This window comes from Lepus europaeus, chromosome 3 (genome assembly GCF_033115175.1).
Source record: "Lepus europaeus isolate LE1 chromosome 3, mLepTim1.pri, whole genome shotgun sequence".
In the NCBI taxonomy this organism is placed as follows: Eukaryota; Metazoa; Chordata; class Mammalia; order Lagomorpha; family Leporidae; genus Lepus; species Lepus europaeus.
In genome coordinates, this window is record NC_084829.1 from 153,697,057 (window position 1) to 153,721,574 (window position 24,518).

The 24,518-nt window shown below is 38.4% G+C and overlaps 1 protein-coding gene and 1 pseudogene across 1 annotated transcript in view; both read right to left on the minus strand.

The window, feature by feature from the left end:
- The window catches only part of LOC133756691 (nesprin-1-like), a 209,851-nt gene extending 185,853 nt beyond the window's left edge, over positions 1 to 23,998 (minus strand). The window contains exons 1-3 of the mRNA XM_062187285.1: positions 23,878 to 23,998; positions 23,122 to 23,183; positions 4,394 to 4,489 (exon numbers count right to left, since the gene is read on the minus strand). Coding sequence (XP_062043269.1) covers positions 4,394 to 4,489; positions 23,122 to 23,183; positions 23,878 to 23,998 — 279 coding nt within the window. The remainder of the gene's footprint in view (positions 1 to 4,393; positions 4,490 to 23,121; positions 23,184 to 23,877) is intronic.
- On the minus strand, positions 14,425 to 15,927 carry LOC133756373 (hippocampus abundant transcript-like protein 1; annotated as a pseudogene).
- Positions 23,999 to 24,518: the final 520 nt, after the last annotated feature.

Below are 24,518 nucleotides of genomic sequence, written 5' to 3' on the forward strand. Positions count from 1 at the left end.
AAAGGTGTTTTTTTAAAATAGTCTTAATTTTAAAAAATTAGTTTTTACCAGATTCAATGTGATTTGTAGATACAATTCTAAGAACATAATGATATTGCCTTCCTATCTTCCTCACTTCAATTTTTTCTTTTTTTTTTAGTTCTAGTAAAATGTATTTTAAAATTACATTACAATAAAAAGGCTTAATACTTAATCAAATAAGTTGAACCAGTAAAATGCAAAAATACCTCAGTTTAGTGGAGGTATAGGTAATGGCTATAAATAATAATTGAATGGAAATATGACCATTTCACCTGTATACAGCAAGTTTTATAGTAATCATAGATCACTAGAACTATAATTTTAATATAAATACAGCAATATTTTCTGTGTCCTATTAATTTTTTTTCAAAAAAATGTTCACCCATACTAAGAATTTAAAGAGTTTTGGCCTTTAAGCTCTTAATATGTATAGCTTTTATTTTTTATAGCACAGAGATAATGATAGAATTTCATCTATATATATTAGGATAAATTTTACTCCTGTTTAATTTATTGACTAGTTCCTCATTTCCTCAAGATCTGACATTCACCTCCAACATATTCAGGTTCCATTCATGTCTTGTTTTCTTTCTGGACTCTGTTATATTAGTCAATATGCCTATTTTTGTAACAATACCAACTGTCTAAAATGATAAACCTTCATTGTAAAATCTGATATTGTGTAGGGTAAATAATATCTTTCTGCTTTTCTCATTCATTCAGAAGTACCCTGGCTATGTGAGGAAGACACAAACATCTATTATATTGTTTCATCACATAGTTACATATTTTAATACACATTAACCCATCCTAACTGATACAATCATACCTCCTTACTAAACTGCAAGCTCTTTAAGGGCACTGGACATACCCTACTCACTTGTGCTCTCTATTTTTCTCAGAGGGTAAAAGGTAGTTCCTTTCCATAACAATAACTAAAAATGTTAGCTGGATTATTTATAGAAAATGTCAAAACCCAGTGCCGAATTGAGTTTTAAACTAAATATGTGATTAATGGCTAAAAGTCACCAAATGAGCACGCAGAAATCTGATACTCGATTTCCTAAGTTTGACTATTTTTCACTCTTAGGTATATCATTAAGCTTCTCCAGTCTTTTAAAAGATACTATACACAAGATTAAAAAATAAGAGAGGTTTCTTTTATAATCCTTACTTTGTAATCATATTGTTTCTATCTTTTTCATGGTAACTCCACACATGTTTTAGTTTTTAAAAAATTAATTTCTATATGAAAGGCAGTGACAGAGAAAGAAAAAGAGTAAGATCTCTACTGGCTCATTCCCCAAATCCTAACAACAGCCAGGACTTGGCCATGCAGAAGCCAGGAGCCTGGACCTCCATCAGGGTCTTCCATATGGGTGGTAGGGAGCTAAGCACTTGTGCCATTACCTCCTGGCTCCCAGGGTGTGCATTAGCAAGAAGCTGGAATCAGGAGCACAGCTGGGAATTGAACCAAGGCAATCCAGGACAGGCATTTAAAGAAACATCTTAAGCACCATGTCTGTTTCCCTCACATTCTTAAAAAAAAAATCTTAAGTGAAAAACTAAATTTAGTGTTCCTATGTTTGCATGTAATTAGAGATATATAATTTTTTTTGACAGGTAGAGTTATAGACAGTGAGAGAGACTGACAGAGAGAAAGGTCTTCCTTCCTTTGGTTCACTCCCCAAATGGCTGCTACGGCCAGTGCTGCGCTGATCCAAAGCCAGGAGCCAGGTACTTCTTCCTGGTCTCCCACGCGGGTGCAGGGGCCCAGTCACTTGGGCCATCCTCCACTGCACTCCCGGGCCACAGCAGAGAGCTGGACTGGAAGAGGAGCAACTGGGGCTAGAATCTGGCGCCCATATAGGATGCCAGTGCCACAGGCGGAGGATTAACCAAGTGAGCCACGGTGCCAGCCCCAAGATATACAATTTTTTTAACAGTAGACATTTTATAAAAATATTCAAGGAATGTAGAAAAATCCAAAAATAATCTTTATGTACTCACTTGAAAGAATGACAGAGATAACAATAAAAATAGAGATGAGGGAGAGAGTGAGTGAGAACGAGATCAAACTCCCATCTACTGGTAAGACCTTATATCACAGACAATAGGTTATTAGAGAGTTCTAGGATATTGAGAGTCCATCCTCACCCTGAGATGCTGGCAGTAAGGGGAGTGCTAAATTATTTGGTCACAATTCCTGGGTAATAATTATCTGAGCCAAAGTTCTTAGTTATGTGAACTGCAACATTTGTAGTGACCTTAATAGAGTTCTATCCATCACATATTTATAGGATTTCCAACCAGTGTTAATGATTCTGAAGAAACAGTTCTGCCCATATTTTCCTTTTGAAAAGCTCTAAAAAAATGCCTAGGACAATGCTTTCTTTAAAGTTATGCTCCTCGTATTAATGTGGTACTGAACCATAGTGCTTACGGGTACAAAATATAAGTTAACCATCACCAAAACATACTTATAATTTCAGAATAATTTCATTTTATAGAATTCAGAATCTTTCAGGATTCAAAATAAATAAATAAAAGAGGTTAATTTGGAAACCACCTTTCTATGCCACAGTTTCCATATCTGTTAGATAATAATGCTGAGATTCTTTCTGAAATTTTTTCAATTTTAAGTTCTCATAACTCTATCTGAATGAGTATAGCACTTAAACAGAAACAAAACTGGTATGTAAAAAATGTATACATTTTATGGAGTAATTTAGCTTGGTTGTTAAATGTCCAACAGGATTTCTGTATATTGTTGGCCAAGGACAACAATGGAATTATAATGACGTATGTTCTTATGTTCTTGAGTACCCATTATGTAGGATCCTTAATTCAGCATGATAAAACAGAGTGGCCAGTTCTATCAGACAACTAACAGAGTGTGTATTTCAGTCTAATGATGGCCACATCCTAATGTTAATCCAGTTTATTTAGTTCATGAATGTGACCCATACATACAAATTAGCTATTCATATTTGTCTTGTTTTATTTTCCCCAAAGCAGAAATAGAGACAGGACTTTGGTACACATAGTACATTGTTGAGGTGCTCAGAGTAGCAGCAGTGAGGATGTGTGGAGAGAGGGTATGGGGGAGAATAAAAAGCCGATAAATGCTGTCCTGTTGGTGATTCTTGACTTGGGCAATGGAACTCAGGTCTGATGGAGAATCTAGGAGGAATACATGTGACCTGTGTAAAAATATACCTTAGAACCAGTCTTCCTAAAAATACACTCATGTTTTCATGGACTCCCATCTCTCCTAGCTGAGAGTCTTTCAAAACCATCAAGTTCCCTATCCTTCATGGCTGCCACATGCAACTTGTGGCTTTGACAAAATCCCCGAGTTGATACCCAACTCCTGCCAACATGGTTGACATCAGAAGGGAGTGGAGATGGGACATGGGGAACCAAAAGCACCTGCTGTGATGTGAACCCAATTAGATAAATGATTTACACAAATTATTTTCAATTTGTATTTTCCAGCAAATGGTTATTTATAGAAGCTATTTTGAAACTCTTTGCACAAAATAAGCTGGAAGCTTATGGTCAGGTAAAGAGTCTTTGAAAACTTCAGTCATGCATGAGTACTGTGTAGTCCTTGCAAGGTACAACAGATAAAAAATTACTAATTTGGGACTTTGTGTTTAGTGTATTATACAACATTCCAAGTATTTCCTGAACTCCTATTTCCAATTACAGTAAACATTATTTGTAAGTCATGTTTGTTTATAAACTGCTTACCACTTTCCTACTCTGAATTGAAAAAAATGAGCAAAACAATATTTAATTATTTGAAAATGTAGTAAAATATACTTTATAGCTTACCAACAATGTTGTTGGTTATGTGCTGGTTTCACAGCACATAAAAACAGCTAATCCTGAACATGTTGTTCTAGTTATAAATGAGTGATAGTGGAGCAAGTCCATAGGAATAAGAAAATGCCACCTTGAATTTAAGTTTAATTTTCAACACACAGCTATATAAATATACAGATACCAACCAACAATTCATTCCAAATGGGAAGCAGGCACTTAAAAATGAGGGAGGTGTTAATTTGCAGCTAATCTTCCTCCATACCATCCTGATTCAACAGTTAAACACACTAGATTACTGATGAAGTTCTTTACTCTTAGGTATGATGTTGCTAGTACAGGCATCATGTGTAGAATGCACTAAGAGTGTGCAGGAACAATAAAGGAAATTTATTCCTTGCTCACAAAGGGACCAGTAGACTAGCATTTCCACAAAAGAACCTTCATTTCTATGGACAAAACCCTTTTATGCTCAGAACTCTACATCCCCAAATTACAAATGGGAACAATTTGACACATGGGGTTCCAGAAAAAGCATTCTTACCAATTTCTGCCCAGACAGGACCTCCAGCAGAGCAAGCAGCTTAACACCATCCTTCATGTCTTCAAAAAGATCATCGACCACCATGGGAGGTTTCCGCTGTTAAAAAAGGAGAAAATGCAAAATAAAAGAACGGCCTCTCTCACTTTTGCTATTCATTGTGGTGACATCTGCAGGAGAAATTTCTATATACCTCATTATTTTACATATAACTGACAGTCACCTGTTGATAACTCTAAGAAGAAAACCTAACCAATAGAGGAATATGTTCAGTGCTATACAACACAGTGGAGATACTATAGTTCTCAGTAACCTGCTAGATATTTTAAAAACTAGAAGATCGCCAATCCTCAAACATAAAGAAAGGGTATGGATATACAGATTATAGTTATTGTGATTTACATTAGTACATGCTGTATAAATGTCCTAAATTATCACTCTGTATCCCATAAAGTTGTACAATTATTATATATAAATAAAAATTATAGATCTTTCGTAGAATGTCAAAATAAAATTTTTAAAATCCAGTATAGATTAAACTCAACATTCAGAAACCTCAGAAGATTTTATGTTTGGGCTTTCACATATACATGAGCTGCTTTCTGGAAACAGATTTTTTATACAGAGATGAGATGGTATGATAAGGAAAGGAAAAGAACACTACCAACCTAAAAGGTCAAAGAGAAATTGAAGCAGGACACAAGGGATAACAGTAGATATCTCGGACCAACTGATCAGGACCAACCCACAACTTCCCTCTGAGTCTAGCAATACTGAGGCCTCTCCAGGCACAGCCCTTCCACTGGGTTCTCTCACCACAGCACTCAATAGCCCAGGGCCCAGCCAAGGTCACAGATCTCATCTTCCTGCGGGTTAGAGAGCTAGCTGTGTTCAGTTTCCCAGAGTGGGGCATCTAGCAAACCTCCCATTGTGACATTGAACCCAAAGGATCATTAGTCCAAGAGAACAAGCTGGTGTGTGTGTGTGTGGGGGGGGGCACTCACTGGGGAAATAAGTCAAAGGCTTGGTTATGTTCTGAGGATATTTATTTTTTATGAAGCTTATTAAAATACTTAATATACTGGAGTTTATCCAAACCTTGAAGTAGTTTCTGCATGGCTGGTGATAAAGTAAAGCAACAATCATGTTAATGTTGGTCAATAGAGGGGAAGTGTTCACCAAATTCTTGAAGAACTAATTCTATTTTCATTTATCATCTGGGTTCTATAGTTTCCTGACTTTCATGGAGTCTTGTTGAAACACTAATGTTTGATTCTTTTTAACTTTCTTTCTTAAAGGAAAGTATATCCAACTAGGGATACTTAATCATCCAGTGTTTGGTTAAAATGTGACTTTTTTCCACCCAGTGATACAGAGCATTTACATTTCTTTAGTAAAAGGCGAAAGATTTATACGATCTGAAGAGAAACCAGAGTATTACATTTCTTTTTTGACTACATGATTTACAGTCTCTGAATGGTACAATTTTAATTTTAAATGTTTTTTTTTTCTCTTTATAAAATGAACAGGTGAGCACATTTGGTGGTCATGTTGTGAAATACATGTTCAAAAATAAGTCTTCACTTTCATCATTCCCATTTAAATTCTACCATTCATACAGCTTACTTACAAAACAAAAAAGTGACTTTATATTCTAAGCTTATAAATATATTAAAATAAATGGAGTAATTATAATATCTTCTATGAAGAAAAAGTATATAGTCATTAAAATGAGGCCTATTTATCATTCAGGGTATTCATTTACATTTCCATAATTTATACCAAGGTATTTGATTTTTTGTAGCTATCATAAATGGGATTGATATTAGACCATAATTTATATAAAGCAAAACTGAGGAAAAGTTCATAAATATGATATATTCAGTGAACAGGTACAAGTGAAGTTTTTCACATTTTGTTCATCTATGTATACAAAGTAGGAAATTTCCATGAAATAAGATTCCAAGAAATGTGACACCAAATGTGATCAAAGGCGTGCATTTATCTTCTCTGTCTTTAGACAAGCACAGCTATCTACCACTTGGCAGAATGTTTTCTCCTGATCCCACTTCTGTCTCACATTGTTTGCCTCTTCTGTCCTCATATTGCATTCCTCTCCTTTTCCTCTGAAGCTGCTCCTTGTACAATGCTTCCCCAAGTTCCTGGGAGAGGTTGGCTGATCCACAGTCCAACAGCCCATCAGCCTCCCTGCACAGGGTATTATGCATTACTGATGCTATCCTCTTGTAGATCTGTTCTTCCCCAACCTCTGTGACCAGCCTGCCAGGCTCATTCACAGCCCACACTCACTCTCCCTGCTTCCAAACTGCAACTATTCACCAAACTCAACCCTGGGTCCTTTGTTCTTTACAAAATTACAAATACATTTTTCTGCAGACACATGACTCTTGAATCCTTCCAAGTGTCATCTCTTAGACATTGTTGAGCACATGTTGGGCAGGCACTCAAGTATCTGTCACTGGCTGGCTAACTGAACCCAAATACAGTGTATAACCAATAAAATCTCTTCACTAATCAAAAATTGGACCAAACAATATTAATTATTGGAAATGTTTTGCCATCTCAGTTTGCATAAGGTAGTGTTTCTATATGACAAATGATCAACTAGAAAAGACCTTTGCTATTGTGACCACATCTTATTTTTTGAATTAATGTTTTAATAGAAATCTTTCCACTAAAATGTTTCTCCTGTCACAAAGTCCAATGCTTACAGCACCAATATGCTTGCTTTGGTAGGACTTGTGTCATAGTGTTGGAGGTCAAAAGACAATTAGAAATGATAATGTCAAGAGCCTGACTTAATGGAAAATAAGGACAATGCGGTTTGGTTCCTATTTTCACAATCATTAGATGGAATTCAAGCACTTTTCTGGGTTATAGTTATCTTTTGTATTAATGTACAATTATGACAAACTTTTTCTACAGTATTTTGGAAAATAATATTCCTCAACTTTCCAGTCATATTTAGTGTGTTCTACAGTGGAATTAAAACATATTCATGCTGAGTTCAAGATGGCCCTCCCGGCTGAGTGGGAGAGGGATGGGAATGAGATGACGGAGGAGCGGACTTCACTTCAGTACTTCCTCTTGTAGAACCTTTCATCAGCCTAGATTTAAATCCTAAGGACAGGCTCTACAAGGAATTTCTGGTCTCTGGAAATGCATATACCACAGTGCTTGTGGGCTGGCATTGCCTGGCTATTCTCTTTGGAGGTTGCTCCCAAGTGGGACAGACTCATTAAGCATTTTTCTCCATTTCTTTTCCTCCCACTTTATGTTTGTTGTACCAGTCCCAATGATAACACGAAATAAGATTCATTCCCTTTATCTCAGGACTTGAAGATAAAAGGATTCTCCTCAAACTTTATGAAATACAAAAAAGCACAGATACCTTTGACTTAATTTCTTTTTACTGACCATTTCCTGTATTTGGGGAAAACAATCTCTAGCATCATGTGCATGGGGTATGTGTGTGTTTGAATAACTTGTTTCTCTTTACTGGTCTACAAGTGTCAGTTCATTTTTTGAGAGAGAAAGAGACAGACAGAGAGAGAGAAACACACAAACCCTCCACTAGGTCATTTCTCAAATGGCTACAATGTCCAGGAACTCCATCTGGGTCTCCCATGGGGGTGGCAATGGCCCAAGCACTTGTACCATCTCCCTATGCTTTCCTAGGCATAGTTTTTATATTTTTATTCATGAAACAATGGCCATATTTGTTATGTTACGTGTTAATTTTATGCCCTAAAAAGCATTCCTTAGAGGGGGAAGATATGAAGAATAATTTGATGAAAAAAACTCATAACTATTTGCTACAAATGAAAATAAGGATGTCTCACACTGAAAAATTATGAATGAAATGACAAATGTTCATTCATAAAGGAAACATTACAAAACAATCCTGGCATAGACTATATCTATAAATTACAACAGTTAGCAAACATGTCTATGGCTTAGATATTTCTAAACTCAATTTAAGCAGGTGGTTTAATAGGCATAAAAGGGGGAAGAAAGGAGAATAGGAAGGAAAAATGAATCGATTACTGTTGAAGATTTAATATGTTCAGTAGTATTACATGTCATCTCACTTAACAGTCACAATTGCCACATGTGGAGACACTACCCTCTCTTCAGAAACAAAGACTCTGAATCCCAGAGACACTTAACTGTTTGAGCCACTCTGTTAGGACACTTGGGGTAAAAAATTTAGGTATTAACATTGGCTTTTACTGAAGAATACACAAACCTGTCAGTGTGATTTGTACTTAATAGCTATAGGAAAAAGTATGACTGGTTAGTTGAAAAACTTGCTAATGTACTAGGAACAACAGATTTGTTATTAAAAAGCCTTTTCAAAATGTGGATATAAGACTAAAAAGTTAGAATGGAAGCATGTTTATAATTACACGCTAACATAGATATAAAGGAACCCAAGATTCCACATCCATCAGTGGTCATGCTTCCAGCACACAGCATCCTTTACTATCTTGGTGAACTGAGCTGGGCACATGCCATTCTATGCTTGGATCCAAAGATGGCTGAGGCCAAATTGTCCTGTGGCTGTGACTTAAGGACAAATGTCATCGGTGCTGAGATCCCAAGAGCCACTCTGTCTCTGTCCTTCTAAGGCTGGGTTAATCGGGATGTGGAGGGTCCAGGACCACCCTTGGTGTTGATGATTTGCTAGAAGGATTCACAGAAACCAGACAAGTGGTTGCAGTCATTATAGTTGATTAAACAAAAGGAACAGGCATGGGGAATGAAGTCCAGGAGAAACCATGCACAAGCTCCCACAGGCGAGTGACCTTCCTTTCTCAGTGCAGTCCTATGGCGGTTCACTCAGTTCTCCCAGCAATGATGTGTGCTAACACCTGCAAGATGTTGCCAACCAAAGGAGCTCAAACCTCAGCACCCAGGGTTTTCACTGCAGGTCTGTCATGTGGTACACACACGACTGACCTTAACTACACTGACACCAACCACGTCTTGTAAGCACCCTCATCACCAGCAAGAGAAGGTATTAATCAAAACCACATTGTTAATCTGAAACAATCTGATCAAAGTGGCATAATTCAGCCAAGGCCTCTGCTCACAAAAACTGAAGTTCACTGTAATGTGGCTCAAGGTCTCTGGCACACAAAACACTGGTGTCAGGGGGAATACTACACATACTCAGAACCTCTCTCAGAAGCTAGTCAAGGCCATTCCTGAGTATGGACTTTTGTTTGTACTGTGCAGGGTTTGAGCAATACAGGCCTGCCGAGTTAAATCTTTCCTGTCCAGTTTCCTTTTCCTTTGTACTCTGTAGTAGCCAGAATCCTTTCCAATAATTTTTCTTCTTCTTCGTTAGATCACCTAAAACTAATTTCATTTACTTGCAACAAGATGAAGCACAACTAGCATATGTGGATAGTTTATTAATTTGAAAACAGTTTTGAGTGGAACAATTTACATCTTAGCACATTTCCACTCCCATTCAATGATGAGATTCATATTAGCAACCAAAAATGACATTCAGTCTAGAAGGTGGGAAAGTGCATGTTTAGAGGAACCTTATTGTATTTATTAAATTTTAAAATTTTAGCTATGCTAAAAGAACATAAAACTTACAACCTTAACCATTTCAAGTGTGTAGTTCAACAATGTTAAATATTTCTGCAAAATGTGCAACCAATATCCTGAATTATTTTCATTTTGTAAGCCTGAAATTCTGTACTCATTAAATTGTGACTCCCATTTTCTCTTCTCAGCCACTGGCAACCTTTATTCTACTTTTTCAATGATTTTGACTATTCTCAGCATCTCATATGAATACCTGCTATTTTGTGACTTGCTTACTTCTCTTAGCATAACATCTTCAAGGTTCAAACATGTTGTGGGTATGTGTCAGAATTCCTTTTCCCTGTTTAAAGCCAATCTACTTGGTATGCATGTACTAAATTTTGTATATCCATTCATCAATGGACATCTGGGTTGCTGCCATCTTCTGGCTACTGTGAATAATGTTGACGTGAATCTAAGTGTATCAATATCTCTAAAAACCTTTCTTTCAATTCTGTCAGATATATACTCAGACATGGAATTGTTGGATGATATGGTAATTTTTTTTTTTTTACTTTTTGACAAACTACTATACTGTTATCAGTTTTGGCTGCTGTGTAGAAGAATAGAAACCTACATGTATATTGAAATGTTGCTAGCATTATCATCACTTCACCAATAGATATCTACGTATCTTCTAGAATCTTACAGTGCACAGTGACCAATGTGTGCTACATACTTTTTTTTAAAATTTTTTTGACAGGGAGAGTGGACAGTGAGAGAGAGAGAGACAGAGAGAAAGGTCTTCCTTTTCCGTTGGTTCACCCCCCAATGGCCGCTGCGGCTGGCACACTGCGCTGATCCGAAGCCAGGAGCCAGGTGCTTCTCCTGGTCTCCCATGCGGGTGCAGGGCCCCAAGCACTTAGGCCATCCTCCACTGCACTTCCGGGCCACAGCAGAGAGCTGGACTGGAAGAGGAGCAACAGGGACAGAACCAGCACCCCAACCGGAACTAGAACCTGGGATGTCGGCGCCACAGGCGGAGGATTAGCCTAGTGAGCCACAGCGCCGGCCTACATAGACTTTCATCACCAAGGATTTATTCTTTTGCCAGGAACAGTACAGGTCTTTATTTATCATCATACTTTCAGTGTTCCACTTTTCAGTGTTTCCTCTTGGGGAAAAAGCTCATTCAGATACGCTTTAGCTCACATTTCATGAAACAAAAAGTGATAGCATTTTACTTTAAAATATGAAAGACATATTGGTTTAATATTTGTTATTGCTGGAAACCCAATGATACAAATAAAAATGAGCTAGAAAATGCCTACAGGAAATGCTCTTGTCACTGATAACCATTACTTCAGTTTAGATACACACATTTGAGCATGGTCATGGTTGCTGAACATAGGGCATAGTTATAGCCCAAGTTTTTCAAGGCTCCCTTCTGCACTATGTGTAGGGAGGTCTGAAGGCAAAGGGTGGCCTCAAGATGTGTTTAATGCATCTTGTAACCTTTGCACAGAGGTGTCCTATCACTTCTAGAATCAGACATACCACTACCCCTAACTTACCCAAGTTTCCATTAGGAATTAGTCTGTGGGCTGAGACACAGTAGCTCGGGGAAATTTCCCAGCCCAGGATTAATCCCGAGTTTTTACCTTCTCTGATGACTATCATTTGTGTGGGAACAAGTGAGACAACAGGAACAGAGAGGAATTGGGAAGGGAAGGGAGGTTGACCAGCAGATGTAGAGAGAGTTACCTCCCAAGAGGTTAGCAAACTGCCAACCACACTGAAATGTCTCCAAATGTCAAAGTAGCCTTGCATCAGATTAATAAAATCATGACTCTCACCACTGACAGTAGCCAAGTAAAATTATCTTAATGTGTAAAGGTTTTATGTTTATTTGGAAAATCTAATGGAATATTTCCAACATCCCCCAGAAACAAGGTAAAGTCATCTAAAAAGTTGATGTGGAATCAGTTACTCTCTCACTCCCTTTATAACAGCACTACTGGTGATAATTTTCCAGCTCTCCTTGGCAAAGATGGGATGAGAATTCCCATTCTTTTTTGTTTCCTGTGACAGCCTAATCCTTTCCACTTCCCTGATTGTTTCATTCAATTCTGAATAAATATCCCGCAGGCAGTAACTGCGCTCCAGTCCAGCTGCTGGAGGAAATATGCTCAGGAAAACCTCACTTTTTACACTTGGATAATAAAGTTCTTTTTACTAGGTAGAATAAAAGCAGCACCCTCCACATTCAGTACAAAGTTGGGGTTATGCTGACACCTCTATTTTATCCACACTCAATGTCTGATCCCTTCAACAAATCTGGTCTTCATTTTCAAAATTCATCCAGAACCCAACTGCCTCTCTTTACCTTTACTGCCATATCAAAATGTTAAATAATAAATGTTGTGAGATGTATATGCTATAAATAAACCTATACTATAATAGTTTATTTTGAAATGGTGATTTATTTTGTAACCTTTTGATTGCATATTTGAAACTAGTCAATATTTTAGTATATCCACAATTAACAAATTAGAGCAGGTTTTATTAATAAGAGATTTTGATTTCCATTGTGTTTTGATATAAATATATGTATATACATGTACACATGCACATGGTAAATGATTAAGTTAAGGTAATCAGCATTACATCACGTAGTTAAAGCAGCTTTACAAAAACAATCAAAGGATGGTTTCTGAGGTGAATTATTATATTAATCTTGTCTTTTTTGTATCTTTGTCTTCTTGTCTTAGTTTAATAAGAATCTCACAAAAATGGGTATAAGGAAACAGATGGGAGTAAAACTCGGTACTGTTGGTGCAAAGAAATCAGGAAGCTGAGAGCAACCACTAAAGTGATATTTTATGACTTGGAAGGTATCATTCTTCTTTTTTATATTTTAGCTCCCACATATAAGAAGCATGTGGTACTTGTCTTTCTAGGTCCAACTTATTTCACTCAACATGATATCCTCCAGTTGTGTCCAATTTGCTGCAAATGGTAGAATTGCATTCTTTTTTATAGCTGAATAATCTTCTATTATGTATATATACCATATTTTCTTTATCATTCAAAGTTATAATTAGCATAGATTATTTAAAAAACACAAAATTCAAAGTGCTTTTTTTAATCCATGGAAAATTTATCATGCATTAGGAAGCTTAACCTGAAAACCCAATAGCATAGCAAAAATCATGCTATCTCTGTTCATGGCAGAACAGATTTAAAAATATGTATATTTTTAAATATAACCAGTCACACAATACTTTATAAAAATTGTATATATATTTGTCAATACCTTCATTACATTTATAAGTATAAGATATACACAGCACCCCATCAAAAAAATTAGAATCCCTTACAAATATCTACATATATTTCATATCTATAAAGCTTTCAAAGGAGTGCTCTGTTAAAGGTAGGCCCTAGTTAATGGTCCATTTACTTTTGCAGCAAAATGCATATAAATCTGTAACATGTTCTTTGTCCATAAAACATCTTGAAAAATTAGCAAGACACTTATTGTGAAACTGAGCTTCACTAAGCCCTCATATTTTAGAAACGAATTTGATGTGTGTATTCCTATGAGATTCAAAACTCGTCACAGATTGAGATAAAAGATTAACTGGAAAGAAAAGCACACTACCAAGCAGTAAAGGCAGGAGTGTGAAGGATGAGAAACGTTTGAGGAGCAGGACATGGGAGACAGCAATAATGTATTAGGACTCTGAACTTGGATATAAACTCCCCTGGTATACAGTTACTACCTCTAGTCTTCTTAGGAATTTCACATTTCTTAGAGACACCCTCCACAACTGTTGCCACCAAGATGCATGATATGCTTTTGTTTCTATAAAGACACCTCAGATCTGACCAGGACACTGAACTCAGGTCCAGGAATCTGAGTTCTACATAATTTAAATGGAAGAGAAGACCTTTCTTGATCTATAAAGGTAATCATTAACCAACATTATTAATGTTCATTTTAGCCAAGCATAGGAGGCAGAGAAAACACAAGGAGAATAAAAATTAAGTTCTTTTTTACCTTTGGACAAAGGCAACAGGCCCCTGATACTGAGTGACTCTTAGGAGTGGCCACACCTATGGTCTACCTGGGAGTACCTCCAAGCAGCAGGAAGGAGAAAAACAAAGATCTTCACCTGAAATCTTGCCAGAAAAGGCAGTCCACCACTGTTCTGTGCCGTCTGCTACAAAGCACCTGGAAAGACCATACTTGCTCCTATTCCAGAGCTCCCAAAGAAAAGCTATCCTTTGATCAGAGACACGACCTTTTCTATTTGAGGTTTCCATTTTGAAGCGTGGATTCTGGGTAACTCAGAGTTGCACATCACTTGCAGGGAAGTATTTCAAACCTTACCTTGTTCTAATAACGTACAACATAAAAGAGTATGGAAAAAAAAGAAGAAGAAGAAAGGGATGGAGGGAGTTGCTCAAACTTGTCCCTGAAGGACGCTGCTTAGCATCTCCCCTGCAGCACCATGAAGCCTCCACGTGCAGCTCCCTCCAAGGCTCTCAGAGGTGGGTCGTGGGTCAGCAGAAACCCCTTCCTGCAGGGTACATAATTCAGTGCACTGATTCCCAGGCTCCTCAAAAGAGAGCAGCCCCCGGATGCTGCTGTCACGTAACAGAGGCTCAATGTCCTCTCCACTGCCCCATTCAGGGGTGCTGGTAAGGCCGCCAGTGCCACTGCTGCTGTGTTTTTGAGTTCCACTGACTTTACTGTATGAATAAGGCAACCAGAAAGCCCTAAGAATTAAACATACTCCAAATAAAAATAGCAGGCTTGGGATGACAGCTCCCTGCAGGGCAGCACTGTCAGAATTCAATTCCTGGCCCAACTTAGTTCAACGTGGAACACGTAGAATATGAAGCCATAAAGTGCTGGCCACAGGCCATTGCAAAAGCCTCTTATTCCAGTTATGGCACCCTGGGCAACTCCTTGCTGATCTGGCTCTGCATTCCGAGAGACAAGCGCACTGATTGCCGGGAATGTAATGCTGGACATGGCGGCCACTGTCCCTGCCGCCCACTTCATCCAGGTCCAAGATCCAAACCGATACCAGGCCAACTGGTGCATCTGGAAGTCCAAGCCGAGGAGGACAGTGTTCTTATTCCCTAGTGATCTCATCAAGATGCTAAGAAAGACTGAGCCCAGGTAGACAGACTTCCTACCACAGCTATGAAAGCTGTAACTTTAACAAATCCAAAACCTAGGACCGCCTGAGATAAGAAAAAGCTTGAAAACTGTCCAGCTTCAGGAAGGCATGAAAGAAACACGGTGATGCCGATTAGTAAGGCCGTCGATCTTCTCCAACTTTCTTCATTGCCACAGAAGGGTCTGCTTGTCTCCAAGAACTCTGAGCTCCCCAGGAGCCTGGCATCCTCTTCTCAGGAAGAGATTCTGGGACAGCCACCAAGATGAAGCAGAAGTCCAGAGGAGCCACCGCTGTGGCCACCAACACAGCAAGGCTGTCTCCATAACGGCAGAAGGGATGCTCCGATGGCTGGGCTGCTGGCCAGAGCAGCTGCAAAGCGGGCTGAGACCCCTGCATCAGCAATGGTTCTCTCTGTTCCCGAGCGGCATCAGCAACATAGGCAAATATCACAGAGAACGTGACCGAGAAGAATCCAGACACAGAAATCATTGCAAAATACCACCTTCACACCTTGAATGAGACCATACACGAGAAATGTGTGTCGAGGAAGCGTTTCATGCAGAACAGTCAACATTAACGTTGTCAGCAGGACCCAGGCAAAGAATTCAAGACAATGCCAACAGCAGCATGGTATATATTTGCTCGGCCAAAGCCTTGTAACCAGCTTCCGCCCGTGGCCTGTGCTTCCCCGCGATCCTCTAGCAAGGCTTCTGCCTCGGGCTCCAATGTGGTTTTCCACTCCAGCTCCCACAGAGGCCCCCGCTCATTCGCTGCCATGGCTGAGCCGGCTCAGGTGCTTTGGGTTGACAGCAATGCTGCGGGGGTGACGGCGGGGTCAGTGCCTTCGTGGGCTCTGCAGCCTATGGCGGCCTGCAGGTAGGGTGGCTGGCATTACTACGAAATATGCTCTTAATAGAATGTAAGTTCAATTGCACTGCTCCTACTAGAAAGATATGGTCAAATCCTAACCCACACTACTGCAGAATATGAGCTTATTTGGGATTAGATTCTGCAGAGAGGTGATCAAGTTAAATGTCAGCAGTGTGGGTCCTACGCCAACACAACGTGTCTTTCTATTAAGGGGTAATTAGAACACCGACACAGATGTGTACAGAGGTAGAAACGTGTGGTGTAAGCTAAGGAATGTCCAGGTAGGAGGCCATCACCACAAGCTAGGCAGAGCACAGACGGATCTTACCCAGAAACTCAGAGGAAGCATGGCCTTGTAGCCTCCAGAACTGGAGATAACAAACCCGTATTAAGCCACCTGATATGTAGCACTCTATCATGGAAGCCTTATAAATTATAATAGAGAATCTAAACCAACAAAGTTTTAGGATGCCTTTTCATTTCATTTTTATAAAGTGAGAAGATGCTTATAGTATCTGAGGTCTTTGCAAAGTCAGTACATAAAAATGTTCAGTGCCTAACCTTGACAGCTTCATAAATTTAAAGCTGGCAGATGGATAAATGACTTTTCACTGCATATTGAAAAGAAAATACGGTTATAAAAGCACACACTGAAAAAATGGCTGTTTAGACCTTTTTGCCCTCAAAAGGCTCAGTGCCAGCTATCTATTATCTCACATCCAAGTAGCATAAAGATGATAAAGATTGAATCAGGAGTGTTTAAATGCAAGTATACTCTTTTCCATTTCACCTTGCCATTTGAAAATGTGAATATGAAAGCAATTGATAACTCAGTATAATCAATATTAAGATTACTTATAGTGTCTTTATCATAAAAAATCTTACTCTTTAAAAAGCTATTTTGGAAAAAATATATTTAAATGCTTCCTTTTGAAGCAGCACTATATCCTATAGATCTTGAAGAAAATTTAGGAATGTCCTAAGATAAATACATTTTAAGACATGGAAAAGCTAGCATTTTTATCCATCAAGTTTTAATTTATTTAATATATTTATTCTAATATAATTCCTTTGCTCAAAATTGCCAAGTACATACTGTTAGGTCAAAGAAATCTATGGATACTATGTGGGGATCACTTCAAATTCAAGGCAATTTCACCTTTTTCTTCCTCTTTCTACCTACCCCTCAACACAGGCACAATCACATTCCTGTCTCCTCTTCATGTCTAGTCTCAGAGGAGGAGATCTCTCTCTCTGTACAAAGCTTACACACTCCACATGAACTCTTCATTTCCTCTTCCATTGTGCCCACTTAGGAACCCTACCTTCAAAATAACCCTCATTTCCCTCTGTGGCTTCTCCCTCTCTACTAGTTCTTCTTCATTCTTTTTCACACAGACACATACTCCTACCCTCCCTTTATTAAAGCAGCTCACACCAGATATAATTTTCTTCATATTCTGTCACTTCACATCACGCATGTGTCATATATACTAAGTGTCCTAATAGTCTTACCTTCCAACATTTATCAGCTTGTGGAGTCTGGTTGCTACTTTAACATGTCCACTCCCAGTGGTGGCCAATGACTTTGTAACTGCCCAACGGGTTCATCTCTGTCAAGCAATTTCTCTGTCTACAACTGAACTCAATAGCCTTCCCCCAAGCTTCTTGCGTTCCCCATCTCTGGGAGTGACCTTGATCATGTACTTAAGTCAGTTGTCATTCTTGACAAGATTCCAATTCCCTATTCAGTGCTGTCAAAGTCCACTCCTAAACCTTTATACAATGTATTCATTTTCCTTCCCTCACTCACCACTGCTCTAGTCTATGCTGCCATCACCTATCTTCTGATTTACTGTAAAATCATTGCACCTCCAACGTTACTCGTTCATGCTCTATATTTCAAGTGTGATACTGAGGGAGGTTAGGGATCAAAATGATAATTTCATTCTGCCTCAAATTCTTTAATGTCTGACATTTCCTATAATATCATGTTCAAATTCTCTTAACGACTGTTCTTTGCACCATTCTTTTTTCTTTGTTGTCAATCCACTCTTGAAACCCACGTTTTTATGCATTCTCAATTCCTCATATTCCCTTTATTGTACTATGAATTCTTTCATCTCTCCAACTTTTGAAAGCATTGGTTCCTTTACCTATCCATCCTCAAGATGTTTCTCTAATCCTTCCTTCAGATTATCTGTGTGGCTGGTTGTGCTTGCTATATGCTCACTTCCTGTACTTCTTCTTGCATGGAACTTATCACATGTATGTAATTATTTTATTCTACTGGACTATCAGTTTCATGATAGTCTGTATTGGCTCACCACTACATCCATAATCCCTATCACATAATAGGTGATTAGTAAGTATGGGTATTTGCTGAATGAATAGCTAAATAAAAACACGCAGCATGAGTGCGTCACACTGATTAGTGTCTTATGGATTGAATATTTGGGTCTCTCCAAAAGGCAGTGACTTTGGGAGATAATTAGGTGTTGATGAGGTCATCATTAGAGTAGGATACCATAATGAGATTGACTGGTATCCTATACAAGGAGGAAGAAAGATCAGAGCTCTCTGTGTACTCTGTGAGGATATAGGGAAAGGGTGGTCATCTGTAAGCCAGGAAGACAGCCCACACCAAGGATCAAATTGGCTGGCATTTTTATCTTGGACATTCAGCCCCCGCGAGAACTGTGAAAAATAAAAATTTCTTGTTTTAGTTGTCCAGTCTATGGAATTTCATTATAGCCACCTGAGATAACATTGTCCAAGCTTAGGAGTCATGGTATTGAACTCTGGCATTGTCACTTGTGTAGTCATAAGCCCATTAATTAACTCTAACCTACAAGTAAATAATCTATACACATGATTAGTGCCAAAGCACAGTAAGCATAAAGAGTAGCCCTGTCAGTAAGAAGCATATCTTAGCGATGACTGCTGAAAAGTTACACCTGAATCAGAAAACTAAGTTTGAAGAAATATTACAATCAATATCAAGGGGACAGGCATTTGAGACAGTGGTTGTGACATGGCTTGGGATGCCTGCAACCCATATTAAAGCGCTGCTCCCAATATGATCCAGCTTCCTGCTAATGCACACCCTGGTTGGTAGCTGGTGATGGCTCAAGTGCTGAGTTTCTTGCTACCCAAGATATGGATGGAGTTCCAGGCTTCTAACTTTGGCCTGGTCCAGCTTTGGCTGTTGCAGGCATTTGGGGAGTAAATCAACAAATGGGTGATTCTCTCTCAAATAATAAAATGTTTAAAAATAAATACTAAGATAATTTTTTAAAAGGCTCCACCTTCTTTCATTAACAAGTGAGACATGCAGGCATCTTCCTGAGAAGGAAATAAATTACAGGTTCTATATTTAAAAATGTAGTTCCATCTCAGAAAGGAATTATCAAGTATATGAAATAACTACCACCTAGTAGTGTCAGTTAGTATTATGTTACATCATATTAATCTGTAATTTGTAATGTTTTGAAAAATTTCAAAAGCATTAAGTCTGATTTTAAAACATCAAATAAGAACAGATCACTATATCTACTAATTTGAATAATCTACATTTGTGTATCAAAAATGGCATAAAGATAAAATACTTAGATTTTTGTCCTAATTATTCTGTTTTAAGAAAAGTACATTTTGTAAGTACATCTGTGAAAATATTAGTGCCTCCTGTTTTTGTAACTGTGGTCATAATATTTATAAGGAATCGTTACACAAAATGGAATGTCATCAGTAAAAGATTGTACTATTTTATTAACTTAGAAAACAGTTTATATAATCTGAAACTGAGAAAAGTAGTCAGGAACTAAAATGAAGCTTTTCTATTTAATAGTCTAATGAAATTCACCCTCACCAGTGTGAGTGAAGCACAGATGGAAGGCCTCTCTGTAACTCTGCCTTTCAAATAAATAAATCTTAAAAAAGAAAAGAGGGCTAGATTTAAATTTAAGGATGTTCCTCAAAACAAAGTGAGTCAGAAAAGGAAAAACATTCTCCACTACTTTTAGTTATGTTTAGTAAGATGCCATTTGTTAATATAAGTAAATTTAACATAGCAAGTACAGGTATCATTCACTTCAGATAACACAAGGAAAACTACAAATATAGAGGAGGAAGTAAGAGCAAAAAATATCTACTACTCTAAAGGCAACCATGGTAAGTTGTGAAGATTGTAATTTACTGTATCCTTCAAAATGGTATCATTCAGGCAAAATGTGTAACATAGAAGAAAACATGGACTTTAGAGTCTTGTCTCGATTTAAATCTCATCAGCACCAATTTCCAGGTGTAGGAAGATGTAAAGTGTCCCGTGATAAGTACTCAGCATGGTGCCTGAAATTAATCACTGTTGAATATATTTCATAATATTATCTTTACTATTCAAATGAAATGAAAATATAAAAATGCAGTTTTATTAAGCACCTCTGGTTGATATTCAGCATTGTAACAGAGCATTTATGATTTATAAAGGAATTGCAAGAATTAGCATATGCCTTAAAAATTTTATGATGTTCACAGTGTCAGGAAAGTGAGGCATGAGACAGTTCAAAATGATTTAAGACAAGCTAAACTTTTCCACCTCTGTAGCAGGTTCTGGAAAAGCACCAGGAATTCAGATTACAGCTCCAGAGACAGGAAAGATGGGGAAAGTCAGGGGATGGTACTAGAAAAGGCATGCAGGGAAAACTGCTCCCATTCTTGAAGCATTTGCTATGGGACAGACTCACTTTTATGTGGTTAGAAAGGACTTCATGAATCCAAGAGGCTTGCACTACACATTAAAGTAAGGCTTAGATAATTCAATAGGAAATAGAAGGAGCAAGGTCACAAAGCTGGGTTGGAAATGAGATCAGAAAAAGACACTATTAGATCCTATTTCTTATAAATATAGCCACCAACTGTCATGTGAATATTCAAAGTAACTTTTGATGATAAAACACTAAAAAAATGATAAACCAAATTTAAAAATGAGCTCCTGGCATAATATCCCTCATCTAGGTCCTTTATATGTTCTATGCCATGGCATGCATTCCAATTCTTCTAAGTGATCAGTATATAAATAAGTGTATTAAAATATACTTTAAAAAATTCCCCAAAGAGATTTTTCCAGCTTCTATTTTTTAAAAATGTATAAAATTGTAAACTATTCTAGATAACCAGAGTGAGAAATACTATTAAAAATGTATAAGAGGGCCGGCACCGCGGCTCACTAGGCTAATCCCCCGCCTTGCGGCGCTGGCACACCGGGTTCTAGTCCCGGTCGGGGCACCGATCCTGTCCTGGTTGCCCCTCTTCCAGGCCAGCTCTCTGCTGTGGCCAGGGAGTGCAGTGGAGGATAGCCCAAGTGCTTGGGCCCTGCACCCCATGGGAGACCAGGAGAAGCACCTGGCTCCTGCCATCGGATCAGCACGGTGCGCCGGCCGCAGCGCGCCTACCGCGGCGGCCATTGGAGGGTGAACCAATGGCAAAAGGAAGACCTTTCTCTCTGTCTCTCTTTCTACTGTCCACTCTGCCTATCCAAAATAAAAAAAAAAATTTAAAAAAATGTATAAGAGTATTTTAATAGTGCAAGGAAATACAGGTTTTCAAAGGCTCTTGGAATTTATTAAACTCACAGTCGTGTCTTTTAGGAAATTATCCTAAGAATTGAAATCACACAGGTATACAAAGATGTCCAAGGACTTTAGTATTTCATATAATATTGAACATGATAATCGATAGGCAAGTGGCTAATTATGGCCATTAAAATGACCATGTGACTATTTTAGTCATGTATAAACTTGGATGGTATAATTTGAAGCAATTTTTACTTTTTTTACACTTAGCTAGAAGTCTATTATTTTACAATTAGCATGTAACATTTTCATCATATGAAAAACAGTAACAATTTTTATTTTGGAAGAAATTGTCTTTCCCTATCACTGGCGATTCTGTAGTAGATGTAGTAGCCAATTATATCAAGCAAGGCTTGAAAAACTGAACCTCTGATGTCTTCAAGCCTACTGTATTCACTACTTTTTGACAGGGCAGATTCCAGGAGCAAACAGTGAGCCAAAGAATTATCTTATCATCAAATAGTGTTGCAAAGAGATTTCAGGAATCATGATCCCAGTTTATCCCTCTCCAGACATGCAGTCCTAGTTTGCTTTCATTCCTAGACTCCAAGCTTGTCAGGCTGGGAACGGGTCATCCTAACATTTTCTTGTCTCCAAAGCCTCACATACACAAAGAAGTAAGTTAACTGTAGAGGCACAGTTAACTTTAGAACAGGACTAGAGTATAGTACCAAGATTTAGTTATTTCTGAATCATAAGAAAGACTTTGGGGAAGTCCTAGATCAAGAACTGCCACAGGGCTGGGCCTTGCAGACCACAGGCACTGCCCCCAGCTGAGGGATCCTCTCATGAATTCAGACAAGCGTCCTCTCACCTGGATCTAATTTCACAAACATGATGCTTCCCAGTTTGCTTATTTTTCCATCAGCAGAATAAGAGATTCATTTCATTGTGATATACCAAGATTGCATTTTATTTTATATTAGTATTGTTCAAAGGCATTGCAATATATAGGTACAGTCACCTAATACAACAATAAATATCAATATGGATAACCTCAGAATGGTTTCAGTTAATGTGCTGCCCTTCCACCATGGTTACCTTTTAATCAAAGTATCTAAGAATAAGCAGAGATACCATAATGATCTTCTCAGATAAAATTCTTTGCTCAACAAAGACTATTCATTGCTCTCATCTGTCCCAAATAGAAGCAAACACACACAAAAATCCAGCACAAATTGTTGTTTTGATATGATGCACATGTATGGAAGAAATCATTGGACAAAACATTTCAGCAAGATTCATAGACTAGACATGAAGTAACTGCCCTTAATTGTAGCTATCAGTTTATTCCCAGGGGCAGTGTTAGCAGATGCTACACTTAGACAAGATTTAAACCAACAGAATTGCCAATGTCATTGATTGGTAACAGTGACAAAATATAGTAATGGTAGCACTCATTTATGTGATGCACTTACTGATTTATTGGCTAAAACTAAGTAAACCTGTAACCCTGGTGAGTTTCCTTTACCTTGGCCAGATGAGAGTTGATCCATTTTGTGAAAGTACGTTTTTGTACAATCTCTTGCTCATCTAGAAGAAAAAGAAATCTGGTGAGGTAGTATGTCATGAAGTTACATCATGAAAAGAATTCATAGACAATTCTAGAGGCAATGTTAAGATTGCCTTATCTTCTAATTCATTTTATCAACTTTTGTTTGGAGGAAGAGTCACTACAACTGAAAATACATTGATCCATTAGACTGTCCCAAGTGCTTTAAAATTTGCAACATGTTAGTCTTGTGTATACTTTCATTCACTTATTAAAATTTCACCGTTGAATTGTACCTCAACAAAATTACTAAAAAAAAAAAAGTCTGGAGCAGGTGTTTGGCCTAACAGTTAACAAGCCAGTTAAGATGCCCACATCCCACATAACAGTGCCTGAGTTCAATGCTTGGCTCCGACTCCAACTTCCTGTTAATGCAGCAGGTGATAGCTCATGTGCTTGAGTTCCTGGGAGATCTGTACTGAGTTCTTGGCTCCTAGCTTATTTCTTATTCCAGACCTGACTTTTGCTGACATCTGAGGCCTGAACCAATGGATAGGAGCTTGCTCTTTAATTTCTTTTTAATTTATGTGAGAAATAGAGTTCTCTGAGACCAGCTAAATGTCAAAATTTATGCTAAATGAAAAGGAATTGAGAGACCAACAGGACAAGGCCTCTGTCAGTAGGGATCTAGATGTTGTAGAGATGGAGAAGGGGAATTCTATAGAAGAGGCTTACCCAGTAATGTGATAAAACAGAGCGGTACACATCGGTTATTACAGGAACATAACCCATTCGAGGAGTGTGGCAAATACATCCAAGCAGTGACTTCCAAGAACTTCCACCCTCTGGAGGTCATAATTTTGAATAGGCAAAGTGCAGACAGAATCTGTGACTTGCTGCTCACCAACAGATCATCACAAAGGTGAGGAACGTGGCACCTCTGCTCATGTTACTTTCCATAGCTCCATCTTAGCTGACGGCAAAGAGACATTCCCCTGCCCACTTGGAAGAACCAAAGAGCCGTGCTGTAAAGTGCCCATGGAGAGGGCCCGTGGCAGGGAACTGCGGGTTCCACTTAGGAACTAAGGGTGTTCTTCACCCACCATCGTTAAGCCAGGCGCCCTCAGATCCACAGGCACTGGGAGGACACCATCTGCCCACCCGTGGATCAGTTTGAAAGTGGATTCCTCCCTAACGGAACTTCCAGATGAGAAAGCAGCTCAGTTGGCCATTGATAATAGCCTGTGAGACCTCAAGCAGAAGACACAGCTGAGTACAGATTCCTGAGCCACAGAAATTTGGAGATACTGTGTGTTGTTTTAAACTGTTTATAGTAATTTGGGATCAATAGGAGAAAACTAAACACATAAGAGTGG